This window comes from Drosophila pseudoobscura, chromosome 3, assembly GCF_009870125.1.
Source record: "Drosophila pseudoobscura strain MV-25-SWS-2005 chromosome 3, UCI_Dpse_MV25, whole genome shotgun sequence".
NCBI lineage: Eukaryota > Metazoa > Arthropoda > Insecta > Diptera > Drosophilidae > Drosophila > Drosophila pseudoobscura.
This window is the reverse complement of record NC_046680.1, coordinates 20695260-20714171: the sequence shown is the minus strand read 5'-3', so window position 1 is coordinate 20714171 and position 18912 is coordinate 20695260. Positions and strand designations below refer to the sequence as shown.

The window sequence follows — 18912 nt, the reverse complement described above, 5'->3', positions numbered from 1 at the left end:
CCCACTAAAAGCAAGGACCAAAAACTGAGAAATTTTGTAGAAAATTTATTTATCAATGGCTTAAAATTATGTGGGCATGGCTAAATATTTTATATAGCTAGTAACATTCCACGGAAGATCAAAAACGAGGAATATGTAAAATAGAACTTCAATTCGATATCGATTGATTGAGTTTGTCGATAAGTCGATCACACGGCATGTAAATAAAAACAGAGCAAAATATTAAACAAATTTACACTTGCAGCTCCTATTCCTCCGGCTGCCAGCTCTGTCTTCAATGAACCTCTAGGGCCCGGCCCGCACAAAACGACATCAAAATGGATCCTGTGGTGTTCTTCGTAGTGGTGACGTCCCTCTACGGCGTCCTATATTTTTTCGATCGCTTTTTCAAAGTAAGTCCCCAAGTCAAAGGTTAAACTCTGTACCAGAATGTGCCCTATCTTTGACAGAGCTGCATGCACTACCCATACGATGCCTTTCTGAAGAACACCGGACTGTCTGTGAACTTTATGAGCCTGCACTGGCACACGAACGCTTTCAATCGGGCGCTGCTGCGCTGGGGATCCGCCGGCAACAGCTGCACCCGCAACTTCATGGTCACCAGCTTCAATGTGGGCGTGCTGTTGACCTTCTCACTGCTGCCCATCGGCATCATCCTGCTCATTATCACGATATTCAGTGGCGGCGAGGCAGACTCATCAGCCCCGTATGCCTCGGCAATGCCAGTACAGCTGGAGATTCTGCTGCCTGGCGTCAACCTGCCGCTGGAGGAGATCGGCTACTACATTACGACTCTTGTGCTTTGCCTGGTGGTCCACGAAATGGGTCACGCCATGGCGGCTGTGCTGGAGGATGTCCCTGTCACTGGCTTCGGAATTAAGGTAAGCCGGCAAAGCCGCAAATGAGTATCAGAAATTACTCTCGAACATCCCAAACCGTTTTTAGTTCTTTTTCTGCCTGCCGATGGCCTACACAGAGCTCTCGAACGACCACCTGAACAGCCTGCGCTGGTTCAAGAAGTTGCGCGTCTTGTGCGCGGGCATTTGGCACAACTTTCTGTTTGCCGGCATCTGCTACCTGCTCATCTCGACGATAGGAATCACCATGTCCCCCTTCTTCGTGTACAACGAACATGTGATAGTCACGGAGCTGACTCGGAAGTCGGCGCTGCGAGGAGAGCGCGGACTAAAAGTGGACAATCTCATCACCCAGGTGAACGGATGTCCAATAAGCAGCGTGGAAAGCTGGCACTCCTGTTTGTACAGTTCCATGAAGAAGAGGGCAGGCTATTGCGTTAGCGCAGACTTTATCCAGCTAAACGACGAAAGCAGCGCCATTTCTCACCACAGCGTCGATGGACAATTGCAATGCTGCGACGAGCTGAATCCCAACGTCAGCTGCTTCGAGGTGGTGGAGGATGTGAACGGCGATGTACCTGTGGAGCTGCCCCAGCATGTTTGCCTCAACGTGCGTCGCACACTGGAGGAAGTCACCGAGCACTGCACATCGGGCCTTTGCTCGGAGGGATTCTGTCTGCGTCCGTTGATGCGGAACATAACAGCCATAATGACGTTCAAGCGTCTGAATTTAAATGGTGAAAAGCTGCCGCCGGTCATCTATGTGGGTCATCCGTGGGATGTGTCACGCACCGTTGAGGTTTCAGCCTTCGTGCCGCGCTACAGGTTCCTGAGTGCCGCCTGGCCGGACGCCTGGTTCCTGCTGCTTAAGTACAACGTGGTCTTCAGCATTGGCCTGGCCTTAGTCAACGCCATTCCGTGCTTTGGATTCGATGGGGCTCACATCACCAGCACCGTGATACACAGCTTTCTGGTGGGAAAAGTGGACCAGTATGCCAAGAGGGATCTCATATCGGTGATAATCACTAGCGTGGGCTCCTTGCTTTTTGGCCTGGCCCTGCTCAAGGTCGCCTGGCTCAGCTTTCTCAGGCCCCTTATGTAGAATCTGGAAACTGGAGTTCAACTCCACTTCAAGACGCTAGACTGCTATTTTCACTTTCATACACAGCGAATTGTAGCACCTCAAAGATGATAGCTTTTGTCATAGTCGTTAGTTTTACCTCGTATTTATTTTCGTATTGTTGTCGAGCTCAAAAATAAAGTCAACAGGCATTTTCCTCACTTTCCCTCCTCGCTCACTCCGCTCAGCTGCAGGCTGGTCTTCAGCTCAGTCAGGCTCCTTCGCCCGTGCTGCATCAGCATCTTGATGGCCACCTCGTCGCTCTGGGAACGGTTCGTCTGGAAGTCGTGCCGTGCCCAGGCCCGCAGTTCCGCCTGGCTGTGTTTGTCCGGCACTTGGCGAATGGTGCGAAAAATTTCCCGGTATAGCTTCAAGACTTCTTGCCGCAGCATAAACTGTGTGGTGGAGGAACGCATGGCATGTAATACCTTCACCCAGATGATTTAACCGCTTACCTGCTTTAAAGTGAGGGCTACTTTTGGTACCTTTGTCATCATAGCATTTCCTTGGCTTCCTTTGGCTTGTAGTTCACACAATTGTCCTCTTTTCTTAGAGTTTTCTCTGCATTTTCCAATCAATTGCAAAATCAAAACATTAACAGATGGCTCCACCAGCTGTTTACTTTGTTAGAGATGATAGCGATGGTTTCGATCATTCGACAATCGATTATTATTGTTTGATAACTTGATTCAAACTGAAAAATCATTTAAATTTTAGTGCTATCATTCAAATAAATATAAATTAATTAATGCCGCATTGCAAAAACTATATAATTGAAATATGAATAAAAAAAAAGATGTTTCCCGAATTGACCCCGACGTGATTTGAACACGCAACCTTCTGATCTGGAGTCAGACGCGCTACCGTTGCGCCACGGAGTCACATGAAATGATCCTGTCCCAATAGACGAGTTGAACCAACAATTCTCTATTATTCCTAATCTATTTATAGACAAATACATTCAGAATTATTCAATAGGGAAATTTTAGATTAAAAGATGATAAAAATCTCTTATCTGTAGAAGGGCATTGAAAATACTTTAAATTAAACACTTTGGGCCACGAGGCAAAATGCAATAAATTGGTAAAGGTAGCCAAAAGCTTGCCACAATTAATGTTTAAATTGCAATTTTCATCAACTGTCGCTAATGACTAAGTCAAAGGTATTTCAAACGTTCATATGTTTAGTTCGACCACGGGCCTCCGGAGAGGGGCACGCACGTAGGAAGCACAATCTAACAATAAATCTATCTGGCTCTTGTTCAAATTAATTTAAATTCATTGCATTAAATGCTACATTTATCTATATGATTGCATTGTTTCTTGAGTGACACGGCAGCTGCTTTTGGTTCCCACTGCTGTGTCGTTGATTATGATGTTCTACTTAAGCGATTCAATTGTCTCTTAAGGGACTGGCACCGAGACCGACCGGTACTGGTACTGGTACTATCGAAAGTGGTGCTTGGTGCTTGGTATTGCCTGATGGTAAGTTTTCGCCTATAGCCAACTGTTTTGTGCCCGTGCCATGGTCATACCCATACGCGTATTAATCGTTGTTCGCAGATGGGCTAAGACTGCTTCAGGGCTCTGCTTCAGGGCTCTGCTTCAGCTTATGATTCAGTGGGACCCTATAGAAGATGAATCCAGGACCAAAAAGTGCCTCTTTTATGTTATATGATATATGTACATATTTCTATATGTATGACCTTTTTGGATGTCAGAACTATTTTCTGTCCACATTACTTGCATTTTCCCCCAAGATTAATTTCCCACTGAAATCTCTCTGATCTCTCTGCTGGCCATGTCAGCGGACATCACGAGTATTTTGTGCAAAATTAAAACAGAAATTGGACATAACATACCCGTGCATTTCCGAGGCAGAACAAAACGAAGGCAGGTGAAATGATGCAATTTATTTTTAACTGTAAAGCACAGAATAATTATGCAAAGACACAAGAGCCACAAGAGCCACGAGAGCCACGAGAGAGGCGGCAAACATCTCCTTAGTCATCACAGAGACAGAGCGGGGCGGGTGGGGGCCGCAGCCCAGCCATACGTCATCAGCCAACAGACCCACAGCTGCGCATACGCAGACACCCAACAACAGCAGCGCCGACGAAGCAGCAGCAGCAGCAGCAGCACCAGCAGCAGCAGCAACAGCAGCAGAGACAGTAAAAATCCGCATGCCGATGGCTTTGCGGCGTCATATGTTCCTGAAGCGCGGAGGTTGTCGGTTGTTCATGCGGTTGTCGGAGCGCGCACGAAACGGTTTTTGAGAAGCTTCTGAATCGGAAACGGTTTAATTTGAAACATCGCCAAGGCGTGTGTGTGCTGCATATGTGTGGAAAGTGAAAACGAAAACGAAAATGAGCATGGTGCATGAGCTTCCTTGACGTTAGCGCTCGTTTGCTCGTTGTAACAGCGGAAAATCCAAAGAAAACGCACACTCGAATCACAGTGAAAAGAATCGAAGGCGAGAGCGAGAGTACGACACAGAGGAAAGGCCAATTGTGAGTGGGTGAGGAACGGGTGAGGAGCGGAACATACCAAAAATATAATGTTGAAAGTATCAGGCTATTTTTGGAATATACTCGTATATTTGTGTTTCCCACACGCTGCTGCTGCATTGGATTGGAAAATTTTTGCCCCAAGTAAAGCAACAATAAAACGCGAAAACCTTAAGAATTATACATATTATAAAATGATAATGATTTGGAAACCATTGTGCACATTGAGTTGCATTTCGTTTTCGGTTTGAGTTGGATATTGAAATGTTTTCGAAAAGTTCTCAAAAGCAAAACAAAGCGAAAATAAAATGAAATGAAATGAAACCAAGAAGCAGCACAAGGCGAATCGCGATGCAAAGTGAAATGTTTTCAATGGGGCAAGGCAATCAGGAATGACGAAGATCGGGCAGATATATTGCGAGCGAGATATGGAATAAAGAACAAACACATTAACCTTTAACAATGGAACAGTTCCCAACTGGATATTGGATATGATTTGTGGAATAATTCTTGAATACCACTCCTGAGGGTGTACCTACTATGTACATATATAGATCTGATATTTATATATGGTCAAAACAGTGTCCATTTCCGGGAAATACCAATCTTTCAACTTTCAAAGAAAGACATATGCACACTGCGCATTCAGACAGGACTCCAATTACTTTCCCTTTAGTTGGCGAACAAATTCGTCTTTTTCCGTCTGATTTCTTCTGAACTCTACAGTACAGATACGTCGTCGATGATTTGTTGTTGCTGTGCTTTTCGCTTGGATTTGAATATAAAGTTGAATTTGTAGTCTTGTGTGTGTTATGCGATAGGATAGGTGGTAGCGTTTCGTCGAGGTATTAAATTACAAGACACCAAAGTGCGCGCCAAGCGAACATGCTCACAAACACAAAGCCAGCACAACACTCAACCACACAGATACACAAACTAATACACACACACACACACATATGTACATACATAAATGTAGATGGGGAGATACAAAGATACTCGTAGAATACGGTGCGGTGTATAAATATATCGTGCATGCGTATCGTATCCAATGGATGCGAAACAATATGCAAAGCAGAGACCCCAAGAAAGAACCGAAAAAGTACGAGTAGCTGAAACTGTGAGACGCTGCGACTCTGTAATTAATTATGTTGAATGGGGGATGGGATGGGATGGGATGGAATGGTATAGGATGGAGCACACGAGTACGAGTACGCGTACGAGTATCCCCCATATCCAGTGATTGATGTACTCGAAAGTTCAGTTGTTTACAGTGGCAAGATCAATGACTTGGCCAGCTATAAATACGTGCTTCTTGCTTGCAATAGAAGCACCCTCAGTAGATATCACGCGGATCCACTTTGACCCTTGTCTTCTTCAGTCTTGTGTTCCAGCCACGCCCCGTCCACCTCCAGGCCAAGCCGAAATGTCCGCCAAAACGTCCCCGTCTAGCTCCCGGGATGCCAGCGTGGGTGTCGCCGCGAACGTGGCCGGACCCGTGCAAATCAAAAAGGAACTCCCCAGCGATGAGATCAAGGTGAGTGCAGGTCGAAGATGACCACAAATTATACGCCAGTGTGTATTGCATTTTCTTGAATTGGTTTCGAATTGGTCGGCAGAAAAGGTGAATAGCACCCACACGCAGAAAACGAGTAATTCTCATTATTATGAGATTATCCCATTTCCCCATTGTTCGGTAATTGGACTTAATCAAAGACTTACAGTTTCCCTTTTGCTGAAATCCTCACATTTCGTTTCCTTGATAGTTTTTTTGTTCTAAAGATACCAAAGATTAATTGAAGCGTTTAAAATATGCTATTCACATTGCACATCATTAGAATTCGAGCATTTCCAAGTAAATACTGAAAAACAAGAATCAGAGTCAAACCATCGGAATCGTATCAGTTTTCAATTTGCAATTTCAATTATTCTGTGGAAAAGGATGATGATGGTGGCTTATGTTGGAGAGCATTTAGAAAAGTGCAACAAAAAGGCCAGTCCACTGATGGGAGTGCTGGGAGTGCTGGGTCCGGCATTTGTAATTGGAGTTCGCATCGAAGTTGCAGCCAGCGATTACGATTACGAGATTTCGCCAACAATGTTCGTCCATGGATGTAAACTGAGCGCGATGGGTCGGAAACCCTATATTGATGAATTTTTATAATCATTTTAACGAGTGAGTGCGCCAGTGAATGACTGAGCGGCGGAGTTGCGCTGAGTCCGAATCCGAATCCGATTCCGAAACCGAGTCCAAGTGGGTTGCATATTTACGCAGAAAGGCACACCGCCCCCCACTTCCACCGCCACCGCCGCCTCTTCCCATGCTGTGCTTATCCGCCAAATGAGCAAAATTAATTTAATGCCACAGACGGGGAGCCATCTACCCGCAGAGACGGCCACGGGTACGGAGAGCAACGACAATAACAACAGCTACAGCCAACAGCAACAAAAACTCTCCCACAGCAACATTTTTGCAGCACGTGAAATGTGATCGGTGAATCGAAATTATGGCCGCCGGTCTGCAGTTGCGCGCAATGATACTTATTATAAAGCATAATGAAAACAAAAACAAAATAAAAAAAAAATACAACAAATTTTTATAATGAATGAGCTGCTTGAGAACCCAATATGCGCTGAGCTGAGCGTGCCCACGGTCGGGTGGGTGGATGGATGTATGGATACTCCGCTTAAATGTTTGTTAAAGTGGGCCTTTATTACCTGGAAACGATTTGTTATCGTGCGATTACACTGAGGAGTTGTGGGAGTAGGTCTGGGCTAGTTTGAACTAGGTCAGAATCCAATCAGAAATGTTCACCTGGACTTCGAATGGTTCTTTCAGCCAATTCAATTGGTGCTTACTAATAATGAAACTCTCAGCTGTATTGATTTGTATTTGTTTTACCTTGGGAACCCCTTCGAGATCGATATCAATTAAAAATATTGAAATTGATCCCTTCACCATGCTCACCTGCTCTGAAATAGTGTCAGTTTCTTGTATAATTACAAGCTGCATTTGCTGAAAAGGCACCGAAAGGCACCGAAAAGTTGTGGTATGTACATACATACAATGTATAATGGATCCAGGGGACGCCGAAAACACACACAATACAATTAAGCAGCGGCGAGAGGAGCAGGAACGCGCCTCATGGGTGCAATTCGATAGGACTGTGTAAGACGATATCCTTCAAGGTTTCCGCTTTAGGGCGCTGTCGTCTCGCGAAGCTGAGGCTGGGCGTTATGAAAGAGGGATATGGGGTACACAGGACATAAAGGGAAAGAGGTAGGAGTGAGTGATGTGATTGATAAATGGAAACAATGTGTGTTGCCTTAGGAGGTGTTCATTCATAGAGAAGGAAGAAGGAAGGAATACACTCGATAGATTGCCTATAATTAGGATATCCACCTAGGGGGATAACATGTTTGGGCCAGAAATCAATGGCAATCATAAGTTTAGCATTATTCTGTCTGTCTAATGGGGTAAATTTAAACCACATCTAAAGTACGACTATTTTAGTTATTCCCAGCCGCAGGGGCATCAGTCGATTGAGCACCTGCACATCCAGTAGTTAAGTGCTGCTGGGATCGTATAGCCCCAAGGCAGGACGCAGGGCATTCAGGATTGGGTTACCCACACACACACACACACACACACAGTAGGAGGGGGTTGGGCGCAATGACATCGTGGGCCCGGCAGTGCCAGTCAGCCACTCAGAGCCTTCCCCGGCGTGTGGGGGCGAGGTAAGGTGGAGCAGCAGCGCAGCTCGAATGACGCCGCAGCAGCAGAACTTTAATAACAACGCCGAAGATTGAATTACAAACAAAATAGAATATGATAAATTCTACACAAAACACCAGGAACCAGAGCTCAAAGCTGGGGCTGGGGCTGGGGCTGGAGAGGAGAGAGAGCGACGACGATACGTAGTACATAGTTGCCCCGGACACAAAGAGCGGCCGTAACATGAGGCACCCTGTGTGCCTGCCTGTTGAAGCACCCACAAGCAGCATATGACGTGGCTGCCAGTAGCAAGAGGCAAGTGACAGGCAAGTGGCAGGCGACGTGCAGCAGCAGCAGCAGCAGCAGCAGCAGCAGCAGCAGCAGCAGCAGCAGTGGAGGCTCAAATTAATAGAGCGCTAAATTAATTCGAGCCACCGATGGGAAAACAAAGGATCCAAGGGAACACGACTCTAGGCAGCAGCAGCAGCGGTCCTGCACCTGTGGATGGACTCCACTTCCATTGATTCTATTGAGAGTAGTCTGTATGAGTGGCAGGGAGCATCGAGGAGATAGGGATTCCAGATAAATACCATCTTAATGATTTAGTGAGCATATAATATTAGTTTCGATATAAATAAATCTTTCTGCCATATACCCCCTCTGGCGTATATCACAACATATATAATATACTGGGTGTGCGCACATCAAAATAAAATAAAATATCAAGTTGCAAGAGAGCAACAACAGCAACAACAACAACGAAAAGAAAAGCAATACCATAAAAAAGAGAAGAGAAACTGAAAACTGGCGCAGAAGCAACAACAACGGCAGCAGCAGCCAAAGGCCAAGTATGTCATGTAAGAATTCGAAAGAAGGACGCGCGTCATTCAATCCTGAGGTATCGATATTCGATTACAACCAACTAAAAACCGACTGACTTTGTGCTCGACTCCAACACACACCACACACACACACACATAGAGATGTCTGAGAAAACTAGCGTAATTCTAGAATTTGTTGCCATTGGGTGTTGTTTTCCCTATAGCATACATTGTACTCGTATACTCGTATTTTTGGGGTGGTATGGCAATGGCTATGGCGGTGTCGGTGTCGACGCGATTGCGATTGGGTTCGGTCCGGACACCGGCTCTGGGTGCTCTGTTGCAGTTTGGTTTAGTTCGCTTTAGTTTTAGCTCTCGTCTCAGCTCAGTTTACTGGGTTCAGGGTAAGTTATTATAAGCGTATTGGGTTGCTCTCCCTCTCCCTCGCCATCGCCCATCGTCCCCACTGTGTCCCTCCCACTCTGTGTGTCTTCTCTCTCAGTTGTAGTCGTTAGCCATTGCCAGCCTCGTTGTCGTTGTCGTTGTCGTTGTCGTGTACTTTACATTATTCTATTAGGTTTCCTTGCCAGTAACCGTAGACGTGTATTAATGTGGCCGACTCACATAGCCCGGGGCCTCCCGTGCTGTAATGCAGTGGGGATAAGCAGCCCACTCGGATTACTTTAGATAGGGTTTGGGCCGTATCTAGGTCAGAAAAATGAAGGAGGTTTTCTTACAGAAGTATCCTAGGGACCGATCGATACGAGATTGTTCCCGTTGAGGCATTCCTTTGGCCAGATTTTTGAGTGTTTCGCTCAGTGTACCAGTACTACTTATTGCCAGACAGAAACTGAGCACTCGGTCCGCAGTTCCCGGTTCTCGGTTCTCGGTTCTCGGTCTCATACTCGTCAAGTCGGTTCATTACGATTCATAATAAAAATGAAAATCTGATATGTTTTTGTAAGTTGAGATTTTGCAAAAACGAAAAAAAGCTGAACAAACTTGAGCCGCGCCAAGCGAGAGCCCTAGCCAAAAGCAGACAGAGAACGGAGAACAGTCAGTCGGAGCAGAACGTGTACGGTACGGAACGGTTCAAGTATTGGAATTGGCAAATGTATCCCCACAAGATATTCCAGAAATACATAATTACGAAAGAAACAAAAAAAAAAAAAAAAAAAAAAAACAGTGAAATGAAATGAAATGAAATGAAAGGAAAACCGACTCCGCCGAGATCTTGTTGCACAACAGATGTGGATGTCTGAAACTGGAATTGTAAATGTATGTATGGAATGGTATGGTATATACTCGAACACTCGAATATACCACAGAGAGCAGGCAGAATCAGATCCAAACTCCAGCAGCAGCAGCAATAACAACAGCAACAACGGCAACAACAACAACAACAAACGGCATACAATTTCAGCTTTTAATTAATTGATTTTTATTCGCATTTCGGTTTAGAATTTCAGTCGACTGCAATGAGCTGGAGCTGAAGCTGGAGCTGGTGCTGTGGCTGGTGCTGTGGCTGAAGTTCCCAGCATTGGATGTTGTTGGGGGCTGTGTCTGTCTGCTTCTCCACCTCGAATACCAGCCCGTTCATCCGTCCGTGAGTCTGTCTGTCTGTTGAGCAACTGTCAGGCAGCCGGAGCAGGAAAACTGAACGAACGCACAAATCAGAAATTAAAAACCGAACATAAATTAACAGACAAATGATACTAAAAGCCGAGACAGAGCGCGGTTCCGAGAGCGAGATGAAGTTGGAGATGGAGATGGAGACGGAGACGGAGATGGCGCATGGGATAATGAGGGAGAGCGAGCGGGCGAACGGAAAGGTAAGGACAATCCTCCAACGCTGCGCTCCTCCGATTACCGCACAGTTGGTACTCCGAACTGCGAAAAACTGAACTTGAGACAAGCGTGCGTCGCTCTCTGTCTTCTGCCTTGTGCCTTCTGCCCCCTGCTCTCTGGTCACGGATCTACACGATTCCCCATTCCCCCCGGGGACGAGGTCGCACCTGAGGCATGTAATCGATACGGCCAGGCAGTCGAGTCGTCGTCCCAGAGATTTTTATCGTGCGAATTGTTAATACTCTTTTCACGGCATCGGACAAAGCCTGAATGCGTCTGTCACTGATACTCGACCATGCCTTTAGTTGCTGCGGATTTCAGGGAGCGGGGTGCGGAGTGCGGGTGCAGTGCGAGTCAGAGGGGGGTTGGTAGTTATTAGACGACTTGCATTTGTCAGCAAGTTGGCAGCACCGCTTAATTTGCACGCCGTATCGGGTGTCCCATCGGACAGCTATTCCGGGGAGTGGGGCTATCACTGGTCTATTGGCTCGTGGGATGGTATGGGATTGTAGGGAATGGTGACTCATCTGGTTGCACTGTCCACCTCCGCCTCCGCCTCGACCTCCGCCAATTGGGGAATCATCTTTCAGTGTTCTCAAATTTGTAGTCATTTTCCTTGAATACCACCGAGGCTTGTGTCGACATGGCGTATGAACAATGTGGAATTCCTGAGAAGCACCAAAGGGCAGTGTCTCAGGCGATTGGCAGGCGAATTATTAAGATTTTCTGAAATTTAAGTTCCCTTTGTACAGATGTACAGTTTGTATACCTCACTGCCACTCCTCTGGCCACAGACAGCAATGGCTAAAACTTTAAATACGAGAATTTCAATGTAACCCGATCCCGAGGTTGTGCAGCTCTCGCAGCCTTGTGCGAAATGTTTCGTGTTCAGCTTCCAAGAATACATACATACGTACATATATGTACATGTAGGTGCATATCGTGCATATGCATGTACAAAACTCGCAAAAGTGGACACAGAAATATCTCCTTGGGTTGTTTCAATTTCAAATGAGTATGCCCTAAAGAGACAACTTCAAAGGCAGGTCCAGACTAAGACAGTCTTTCCCTTAAATTTTAAAGAAGAGGCAACACAGAGACAGCTAGCTATCCATGTCGTAGCAGCATCCGTGCCAACACCCTTGTTGCAAATGCCACCCACCACGCCCCCGCCCCAAAAACCAACATCCAGCCCGCTGGCCGTAATGAATTCCTTCGTTCCTCGTACGGCTATTGATATCCTTGCCGGAGAGTAAGTAGGAGGTGGGAGTGAATGCATATGGGCGTGTGGGTGTTTGGCGTGTGGGCGTGTGCTTCTGGGATACGTAAACACTATCGATTACCCGGTCACTGCAGTGCTGGGCCCATGCGTGCATTAATTGGACTCTAAAAGTTTAAAGGTCACCACGATTGGAGGTTTAGAGTATACCTTTCAGAAACGACCCCGATTGAAGCAATTAAACAATGATAAGACTCTTCATTCAGCATTCGGTAACTCGACTTTCCTTTCCTTGTTTCTTTTCCCTTGCTTTGAACCAGTCCTTTTTCGCGACTCAGTGAAGACACCTGCCACCACACAATGATTGGGGTATTGGATTGCGCCAGTTACAGCTGCATGCCGCTTATCGAGAGGTTTTGGTCAGGCCACAGTCAGAGGGAGCATCGAATGGCTCTTGGGGAGCTGGGGAGCACGAAACTGTGGCATCAATTTCTAGAAACTCATCGTTCTGCCTCTGTCTTGTTCCAGGAGTTCGCTCACAGCACCATGAATGAGCTGCTCGGATGGTATGGCTTCGATGGCGTCGACGTGGATCGCCTGGATCTCACCGCCAAGACATCGCGTCTGCTTCAGAGTGCCGCCGCTGCGGCTGCGGTGGCCAGCCAACAGCACCACCTGCACCATCAGGACCAGGAGCACCAGCACCAGATGCTGGAGAGGAGGAGGACTGGTTTCCTTCGGAGCAGTCGCAGCTCCCTTGCTGCCGCGTATCATAGTAACAACAATAACAACACGAAAAACAATACCAGTAGCAATGGAAATGGGAATGCCAGTGCCGGTGCCGGTGGGAGTGGGTGTGGGCGCAAGGGCGGCGTTCAATATTGCAACAGAACGACGACGACTCCCTCGGATCATGATACGCGCAGCTCGCGGGAGGATGACTCCAAAAGTCCGAACTCAATCGGCAAGCCGGTCACGACAGTGGGGATGCTGACCACAGAGGAGAAAATAGGTGAGTACCGCCTAGCACAGAGGGCTTGCCAACAGTCAAGTAATTCGAGATCCCAGCTGCCAAATTCGAGTACGAGTGCGGGCGAAGCTCTGAGTGCCAGGCTGCAGTGTGGCCAAAATTAGAGTATGTTCGAGTGGCCACCCCCCCCCCCCCCCCCCCCACTCATCTCCCTTCAGCTTCTAGTTGTTGTTGAGGATATTACAATTATGGTTTGCGAGGGTTTTCAAAGCCGACGAGGGTGCTAAATCTTTCCATGTCTATTGCTTTTTGGAATTTGATAAGTCGGACTTTTCATCTCTGCCACACCGTCGGCCCCACGCTCCACCCATTCCCGTTATGAGCATTTCGGAGAGCAGGCAGCTTGAAAACTTTTGATAAATTCCCAACAAAATTTTGGGGGCTGCGCTGGCGGTGATGCGGCTGCCTGCATTATCGAATAACAGATTCATTAAGCTCCAAATATGGCTTGCACAATTTCGGAAAGCAAAGTCTTTCCCCACCGATGCTAGGAGCTGGGTGCGGAACAGCTGAATTCTAAATGTATTCTGAAGGATGCCATGGAAAATAGGAGCAGTGGGTGTACCTTTCAGGAGCCTTTGGCATTTGCGGAGCATCTCTACCTTTTGCTAATGTTGAATCTTACGCTTATCTCCGTTGCAGACTTCAACAACTGTTGCTGGTGCCATCGACCGATTGCCGAGAACGCGCCAGACTATCTGACCAGCAGCGATGGACCTCGCTATTGCTCGGAGTCCTGCTTCACACAGAGCCGGAGGGCGTGCTTTAAGAAGGCCAAGACCTGTGACTGGTGCAAGCACGTCCGCCATGCAGTCAGCTATGTGGACTTCCAGGATGGGGCCTCGCAGCTGCAGTTCTGCTCGGAGAAGTGCCTCAACCAGTACAAGATGCAGATCTTCTGCAACGAGACCCAGGCCCACCTGGACATGAATCCACACCTGCGGGACCAGGGCTTGGAGGCGGGCAGCGAAGCGGGTCTCATCACGCCCGATCTCTGGCTGCGCAACTGTCGCAGTCGCTCGGCCTCGCCAGCCTCCACGGTATCGGTGTCGCCAGGGCCTCCAGCCGAGAGGTCGGCGGGGGCCACCGCCAAGCGAATCTCGCCTAGCGTTACGCCGCCCAGCAATCCGAGCAAACCCTTGATCTCAGTGGCGCCCGTGTCCAAGCTGCTGGCCCAAAAGAGTCCCGCGCCAGCTGCTGCAGTCCCTCCACCGCCGCCACCACCCCAGCAGCGGCACCACAACTCCTTGGGATCGGGTCCTGGACTAAAGCCTGGTCGCCGCAAGCGTCCGCAACGGGGTCCATCGTCCTCCTCCGGTTCGGAGACGGTGGCCAGCATGCTCCAAAAGCAGCATCATCAACAGCAGCAGCAGCAGCACCAACCGACGCTCAGCGCAGACTTTTCCGGATCCAGTGTGCCGCTGCCGCCATTATCCCCCATGCCAGAGCCGGCCCATCCCCACCCACAACAGCAGCAGCCTCCCACAGTGGTGCCACCCCAGGTCCTGGGCAGGGGCCCAACTGCCATACCTTCCAGCTACTTTGCCCCACCGCCCAATGGGCATCCGATGGGACTTCCATTTGGAAGGCATCCCGCGCAGCCGCCACATCACTTCCTGCCGCCCCCGCACGGCATGATGCCTCGGGGATTTCCTCCGCCCTTTGGGCTACCGATGCCGACACAGGTGCCAGAGCATCTTGGTGCTTTCGCGGCAATGATGGGTGCGGTTCCGCCCGTAACCGTGATGGTGCCATATCCAATAATCATACCGCTGCCCATACCCATACCCGTGCCCCTGCCCGTCATGGACTTCTACAAGGCGCATCTGACACCCGAGCAGCGGAAGCAGCTCGACGAGGAGCGTGCCACGACGAGTCGCAGGGAGGACCAGCCACAGCCACTGGACTGCAGCAAAGCCAGGAGTGATAAGGATCTGGATCAGGATGGGCAACCAGAGGAGGAGCCGAAACCTCCACCAGAGCTCAAGGAGGAGCAGGGGGAGGAGGACGAGAAGGAGAAAGACGAAGATGTCGATATTGATGATGACTGTAATGATAATGATGACGATGAGGATAAGAAATCCATACCAAAGACAACCTCTGCCGGGAACGCTTCTCCAGCTTCAGCTTCTGCTTCGCCGTCGCCTTCGTCATCATCGCCAGCCACTGATGCGACCGCGCTTGAGACACACTGCATTGTCCGAGATGAAACCCATTCGGAGGCCGACCAGGACAACCAGAAACTGCCCAAGCTAAAAATCACGCGACTGCAAACCAAACGGACCCTTATCCAAACCAAAGAGCCAACCGCGTCCACATCGTCTCCAGCTCCACCGTCATTTCCAGCGACACCTTCGGGCAGCAACGTTTCGTCCGAATGCAGTCGACCGCTGCGCAAGCGCAAGCGGATCATTGACTGCGACTTCCAGAAGATGGCACTGCGGGAGCTGGAGCCGGGCGATGGCGGCCACAACCAGGACAGCAGTCCCACCAAGGACGAGGACGGAGAGTGCAATATAACCAATAGCAACAACCATGGCAATGCTAAAGCTAAAAAGTAAATGTATTAGACTTAATAGTAGACTTTACAAAATATTAGTACGTATTTATCCATGAATGGCGTGTGTATGTGTGTAAACTGGACTTGAATATATGTATGCGAAAGCGCAATATAGAGAGCGGAAGGCGGAAGGCACAAAGTGCTCGAAGAGTCAGAATGAAATTGAAATAAATACAAAATTTAAATTATTAATTTGCAATGTGTATAATTGTGTGTGTTTCCACCTAGTCTACGCATAAAAGGATAACGTTATCAGTCCCTGAGCAGCTTACAGGGTGCTCTGCTGCATGCTAAACAAATACAACTCAAACTGAAGGTAGCACTTGTGACTACTCTGGTAGCACCTTTTAATTGTACAGATCCCAGAGCGAGATCTGGCCGTCCATGCCCGCTGCCGCCATGATGGGAGCCCGCCACATAGCCACCGGCTGCTGGGAGTAGGCCAGGTCCATGACACCGCCCTGCTTGTGCTGGGTGAGCACGGCCAGAGGTCGGAGACTCTTCCACGAGAAGATCCGAATGCGACCATCCCAGCCACCGCTGGCAAAGACCTTCTGGTCGGCGCGAATGCGAACACAGTTGACGCCCGGATTCTTGATGCACAGCTCCGAGCCGCGCTGCAGCTGCATGGATGGCCGCTGGTAGCTAAAGGTGGTCAGCTTGTCCGCTGTAAGTGAAGCGGAGAACTAGATTTAAAAGTCGCTAGTGAACCTCCGGCATACACTTACAGGCACCGCCAACGATGCCTCTATTCGTTATGGGGTCATAGTCCACTGCCATGGCATCAGTCGCCAGCTCGACGACATCCACCATAACACCAGAGCTGATGTCCCACGTCAGAAAGTGCCCAGACTCGTAGCCGGCCAGCAGGAACAGTGAGGAGGCGCAGTCGAAGGGCTTGAAGCAGGTGACGCTGCCCAGCTTGGGCAGCTGCGGATCGTCAGGCACAAGCATTTGGGTGGGGGCAGCCGAGTCCGTCACATGCAGCACTCCAATGGACGACTCCTCGCAGGGATAGAACAGAAGCTGCTCGTTGGTGTTGCTCGTATTCATATAAAGGGCTGAACGGCAGTACCCCAGATGATTTCCCAGAATACTGTGCTCCTTCACATAGCTGCTGTTGCCTATGGAGAACATCGTGACGGTTCCACCCTTCTCCTGGGTCACCAGTCGGTCGGACGTGTGATGCAGGCTTGTGATGGGCTCGCTGCCCACTTCAAAGTGCAGAGCCGAGCGATTTGTCTGCAGCAGAAACGTGCTTGAATTGATTTGGCAATTTGTTTTTGTTTTGCACGGAACCTACCTGTAGATCCCACAGGAAAACGCTGCCCTTGATGGTGCCCGCCAGGAGACGCTCGTTTTCCTGGAAGCAAACCGAATTCACGGCGCCCATGTCCGGGGAACGCAGGCTGAACACAGGATCTGGTGGTAGCACAGCCATAATCAAATCGTTTAACAAATTAAATTTGTAAGTGCGTGGTTTACAGTGTTTTGTTTTTATCAATATTTACAATTTACACGACCCGAACTACACGGCAACTACACACTTGCTACACATTTGCTACATGATAAGGAAAAAGATGGTATGGACGAGAGGCAGAACGGCCCAGAAAATCCAACGCATGCAGGGTAAAATCCACCCCTTTTTTCTAATATACCTTGTCTTCAAAGTATATTGTCCTTACATGTCGAGGTGAGGTTCGTGCGCACCTTGCAATTTTACAAAATTTATTCAAAAAATCCCCTAACTTCAGTATTTTTAACTGAACTTTTATGATCTGCTGAGTTTATTGATAAAAAAAAACCGAACTCAAAAAGCAATTTCATTGAATTTAACATTTTGTGGTTCTTTTAATTCAATCGAATCAACTGAAATGTTAACGATTTATTTATATCGATAGCAGTGTGCGACGCAAATGCAATAGAGGGCGCTGTGGTTGGCGCGCATCACAGCAAATTCAAATGGTGTGTTTTTTGAACAGTTGGTTGTCTGCAAATTAGAGCCCATCGGAAATGTTATCCAGTTGACGTTCACTGGAGCCTCTCAAAAAGAAAATAGGCTTAAATCTTAACAGCGAAAAATCATTAAGCCTCTAAATGCGCGGACTATTAAAAACATATCGTGCACCAAAGGCTTACCGGCTTTATTGGACTTTGTCAGCAGCGCAGTGCTTGTGTCGGTGCCTTCAACGTTAAGGCACAATCATAAAAGACTCGCTTGTCAGTTGTACTTGGGCCAGTGGTCAGATTGCGACCAACGAAAACGGGCCAAAAACCTTCCAGAATGTGAGTCTGGTGGCTTGGGGTGTATCTGTGTGTGTCTGCCGCAACAAAGATCGCAAAATAAACATGATATAAGCTCGTTAATCAATGCTAAGTTGACAGTTTTAAGTGGTTTTAGGGAAATAACATCACCAACGGCAAATAACTTGAGACTCCTGTAGTGCCGCAGGCTCCATATGATTTACTGGCCCCGTAGCTGTGCGGATGCGGTCCCAAAAAAATGCGCTATATTTTAATTGAGTGCAAGAATTTATTTGACATATGTAAATATATAGCAGATATTTCGCTGGTTGGTTCTGCAAAAATTGAGTATTTTTAAAGATTTCAGACCCACCCACCTGTATGACCTCTGCCTGCATATCTCTTTTCGGATGCGATGCCCTTTACTGACAACTGCCACCGCTTGACTTGTTTACTAGACACCCAGACGAAATTGTAATTTGATTTGAGAGCAACAATTTAACACGTTTCCTGCATGCCCTGCCCCCAGTCTGGAAACAGTTTAAAATGCGGCTACAAGTTCATTTAACGGCAGAGCAAATCATAAAAAAGGGTTCAAGCCTGTATGGCCATTCCAGCTCATTTGCTTTCGTTTCAGTTTTTTGTGTCTCCTCCAGGATGATGGGACGGGGAGGCAGGAGAACGACAAGTCCATAAATCTTTTTGCCACAGAGCCAGGCACCAGGCCCCGAATGGAGCCGAAGATGAGGACCCTGCTGGAAGTGAGGCGTTTAAACTATTTATGCATGTTGGGTAATCCATTTGAAATGGGTCAACGACTACAACAACTATAACAACGCTACGGCAACGGCAACGGCAACATCGACAAGAACAAGAACAAGAACAACGAGCACATAAAACTCCTTAAACGTTTCCAATAACCCAACCCAACCCAGTTCGGAGTTGAAAACATATTGGCTTGTTACCTTAATGAAGTCATAAATTTTCGCTAT

The 18912-nt window shown here is 48.0% G+C and overlaps 4 protein-coding genes and 1 non-coding gene across 9 annotated transcripts; 2 read left to right on the top strand and 3 right to left on the bottom strand.

Annotated features, from left to right (window-relative positions):
• The first annotated feature begins 177 nt into the window (after window positions 1-177).
• Window positions 178-2138, top strand: S2P (membrane-bound transcription factor site-2 protease). The gene is made up of 3 exons (XM_001361779.4): window positions 178-392; window positions 450-881; window positions 946-2138. Exons 1-3 carry the CDS (start codon window positions 318-320, stop codon window positions 1957-1959), a joined length of 1521 nt encoding a protein of 506 aa, XP_001361816.2. The 5' UTR covers window positions 178-317; the 3' UTR covers window positions 1960-2138.
• Window positions 2068-2608, bottom strand: LOC6898946 (LYR motif-containing protein 2). Its single transcript, XM_002138871.3, has 2 exons — window positions 2433-2608; window positions 2068-2372 (listed from the first exon to the last, which is right to left on the bottom strand). Exons 1-2 carry the CDS (start codon window positions 2472-2474, stop codon window positions 2136-2138), a joined length of 279 nt encoding a protein of 92 aa, XP_002138907.2. The 5' UTR covers window positions 2475-2608; the 3' UTR covers window positions 2068-2135.
• Window positions 2609-2786: 178 nt separating this feature from the next.
• On the bottom strand, window positions 2787-2858 carry TRNAW-CCA (transfer RNA tryptophan (anticodon CCA)). Its single transcript has one exon. It is a non-coding gene; the product is annotated as a tRNA-Trp (tRNA).
• A 1294-nt stretch (window positions 2859-4152) lies between these two features.
• On the top strand, window positions 4153-15868 carry Sobp (Sine oculis-binding protein). Of its 4 annotated transcripts, none has more exons than XM_015185150.2 (4): window positions 4153-4486; window positions 5865-6020; window positions 12615-13098; window positions 13759-15868. In XM_015185150.2, exons 2-4 carry the CDS (start codon window positions 5910-5912, stop codon window positions 15675-15677), a joined length of 2514 nt encoding a protein of 837 aa, XP_015040636.2. In that variant the 5' UTR covers window positions 4153-4486; window positions 5865-5909; the 3' UTR covers window positions 15678-15868. The 4 variants fall into 4 exon arrangements, with proteins under 4 accessions (XP_015040636.2, XP_015040635.2, XP_015040632.2 ...); XM_015185149.2 differs by having other exon boundaries at window positions 4153-4494; XM_015185146.2 differs by lacking the exons at window positions 4153-4486; window positions 5865-6020 and adding an exon at window positions 9623-10297.
• LOC4805409 (guanine nucleotide-binding protein subunit beta-like protein 1) lies at window positions 15862-17221 on the bottom strand. Of its 2 annotated transcripts, none has more exons than XM_001361777.5 (3): window positions 16980-17219; window positions 16405-16918; window positions 15862-16343 (listed from the first exon to the last, which is right to left on the bottom strand). In XM_001361777.5, exons 1-3 carry the CDS (start codon window positions 17115-17117, stop codon window positions 16024-16026), a joined length of 972 nt encoding a protein of 323 aa, XP_001361814.1. In that variant the 5' UTR covers window positions 17118-17219; the 3' UTR covers window positions 15862-16023. The 2 variants fall into 2 exon arrangements, with proteins under 2 accessions (XP_001361814.1, XP_033235090.1); XM_033379199.1 differs by having other exon boundaries at window positions 16189-16362; window positions 16980-17221.
• Between the last annotated feature and the right edge of the window lie 1691 nt (window positions 17222-18912).

What these genes read in the sequence shown, in the direction of transcription:
- S2P (XM_001361779.4), top strand. Translation starts at nt 318, where the DNA reads ATGGATCCTGTGGTGTTCTTCGTAGTGGTGACGTCCCTCTACGGCGTC. An exon ending in TTTTCGATCGCTTTTTCAAA is followed by an intron (nt 393 to 449) that starts GTAAGTCCCCAA and finishes TATCTTTGACAG; the next exon opens with AGCTGCATGCACTACCCATA. An exon ending in TCACTGGCTTCGGAATTAAG is followed by an intron (nt 882 to 945) that starts GTAAGCCGGCAA and finishes AACCGTTTTTAG; the next exon opens with TTCTTTTTCTGCCTGCCGAT.
- LOC6898946 (XM_002138871.3), bottom strand. Translation starts at nt 2,474, where the DNA reads ATGATGACAAAGGTACCAAAAGTAGCCCTCACTTTAAAGCAG. An exon ending in TAGCCCTCACTTTAAAGCAG is followed by an intron (nt 2,373 to 2,432) that starts GTAAGCGGTTAA and finishes TCCACCACACAG; the next exon opens with TTTATGCTGCGGCAAGAAGT.
- LOC4805409 (XM_001361777.5), bottom strand. Translation starts at nt 17,117, where the DNA reads ATGGCTGTGCTACCACCAGATCCTGTGTTCAGCCTGCGTTCCCCGGAC. An exon ending in TTTTCCTGTGGGATCTACAG is followed by an intron (nt 16,919 to 16,979) that starts GTAGGTTCCGTG and finishes TTTCTGCTGCAG; the next exon opens with ACAAATCGCTCGGCTCTGCA. An exon ending in AGGCATCGTTGGCGGTGCCT is followed by an intron (nt 16,344 to 16,404) that starts GTAAGTGTATGC and finishes CTTCACTTACAG; the next exon opens with CGGACAAGCTGACCACCTTT.
- Sobp (XM_015185145.2), top strand. Translation starts at nt 10,729, where the DNA reads ATGATACTAAAAGCCGAGACAGAGCGCGGTTCCGAGAGCGAGATGAAG. An exon ending in GCGAGCGGGCGAACGGAAAG is followed by an intron (nt 10,852 to 12,614) that starts GTAAGGACAATC and finishes GTCTTGTTCCAG; the next exon opens with GAGTTCGCTCACAGCACCAT. An exon ending in GACCACAGAGGAGAAAATAG is followed by an intron (nt 13,099 to 13,758) that starts GTGAGTACCGCC and finishes TCTCCGTTGCAG; the next exon opens with ACTTCAACAACTGTTGCTGG.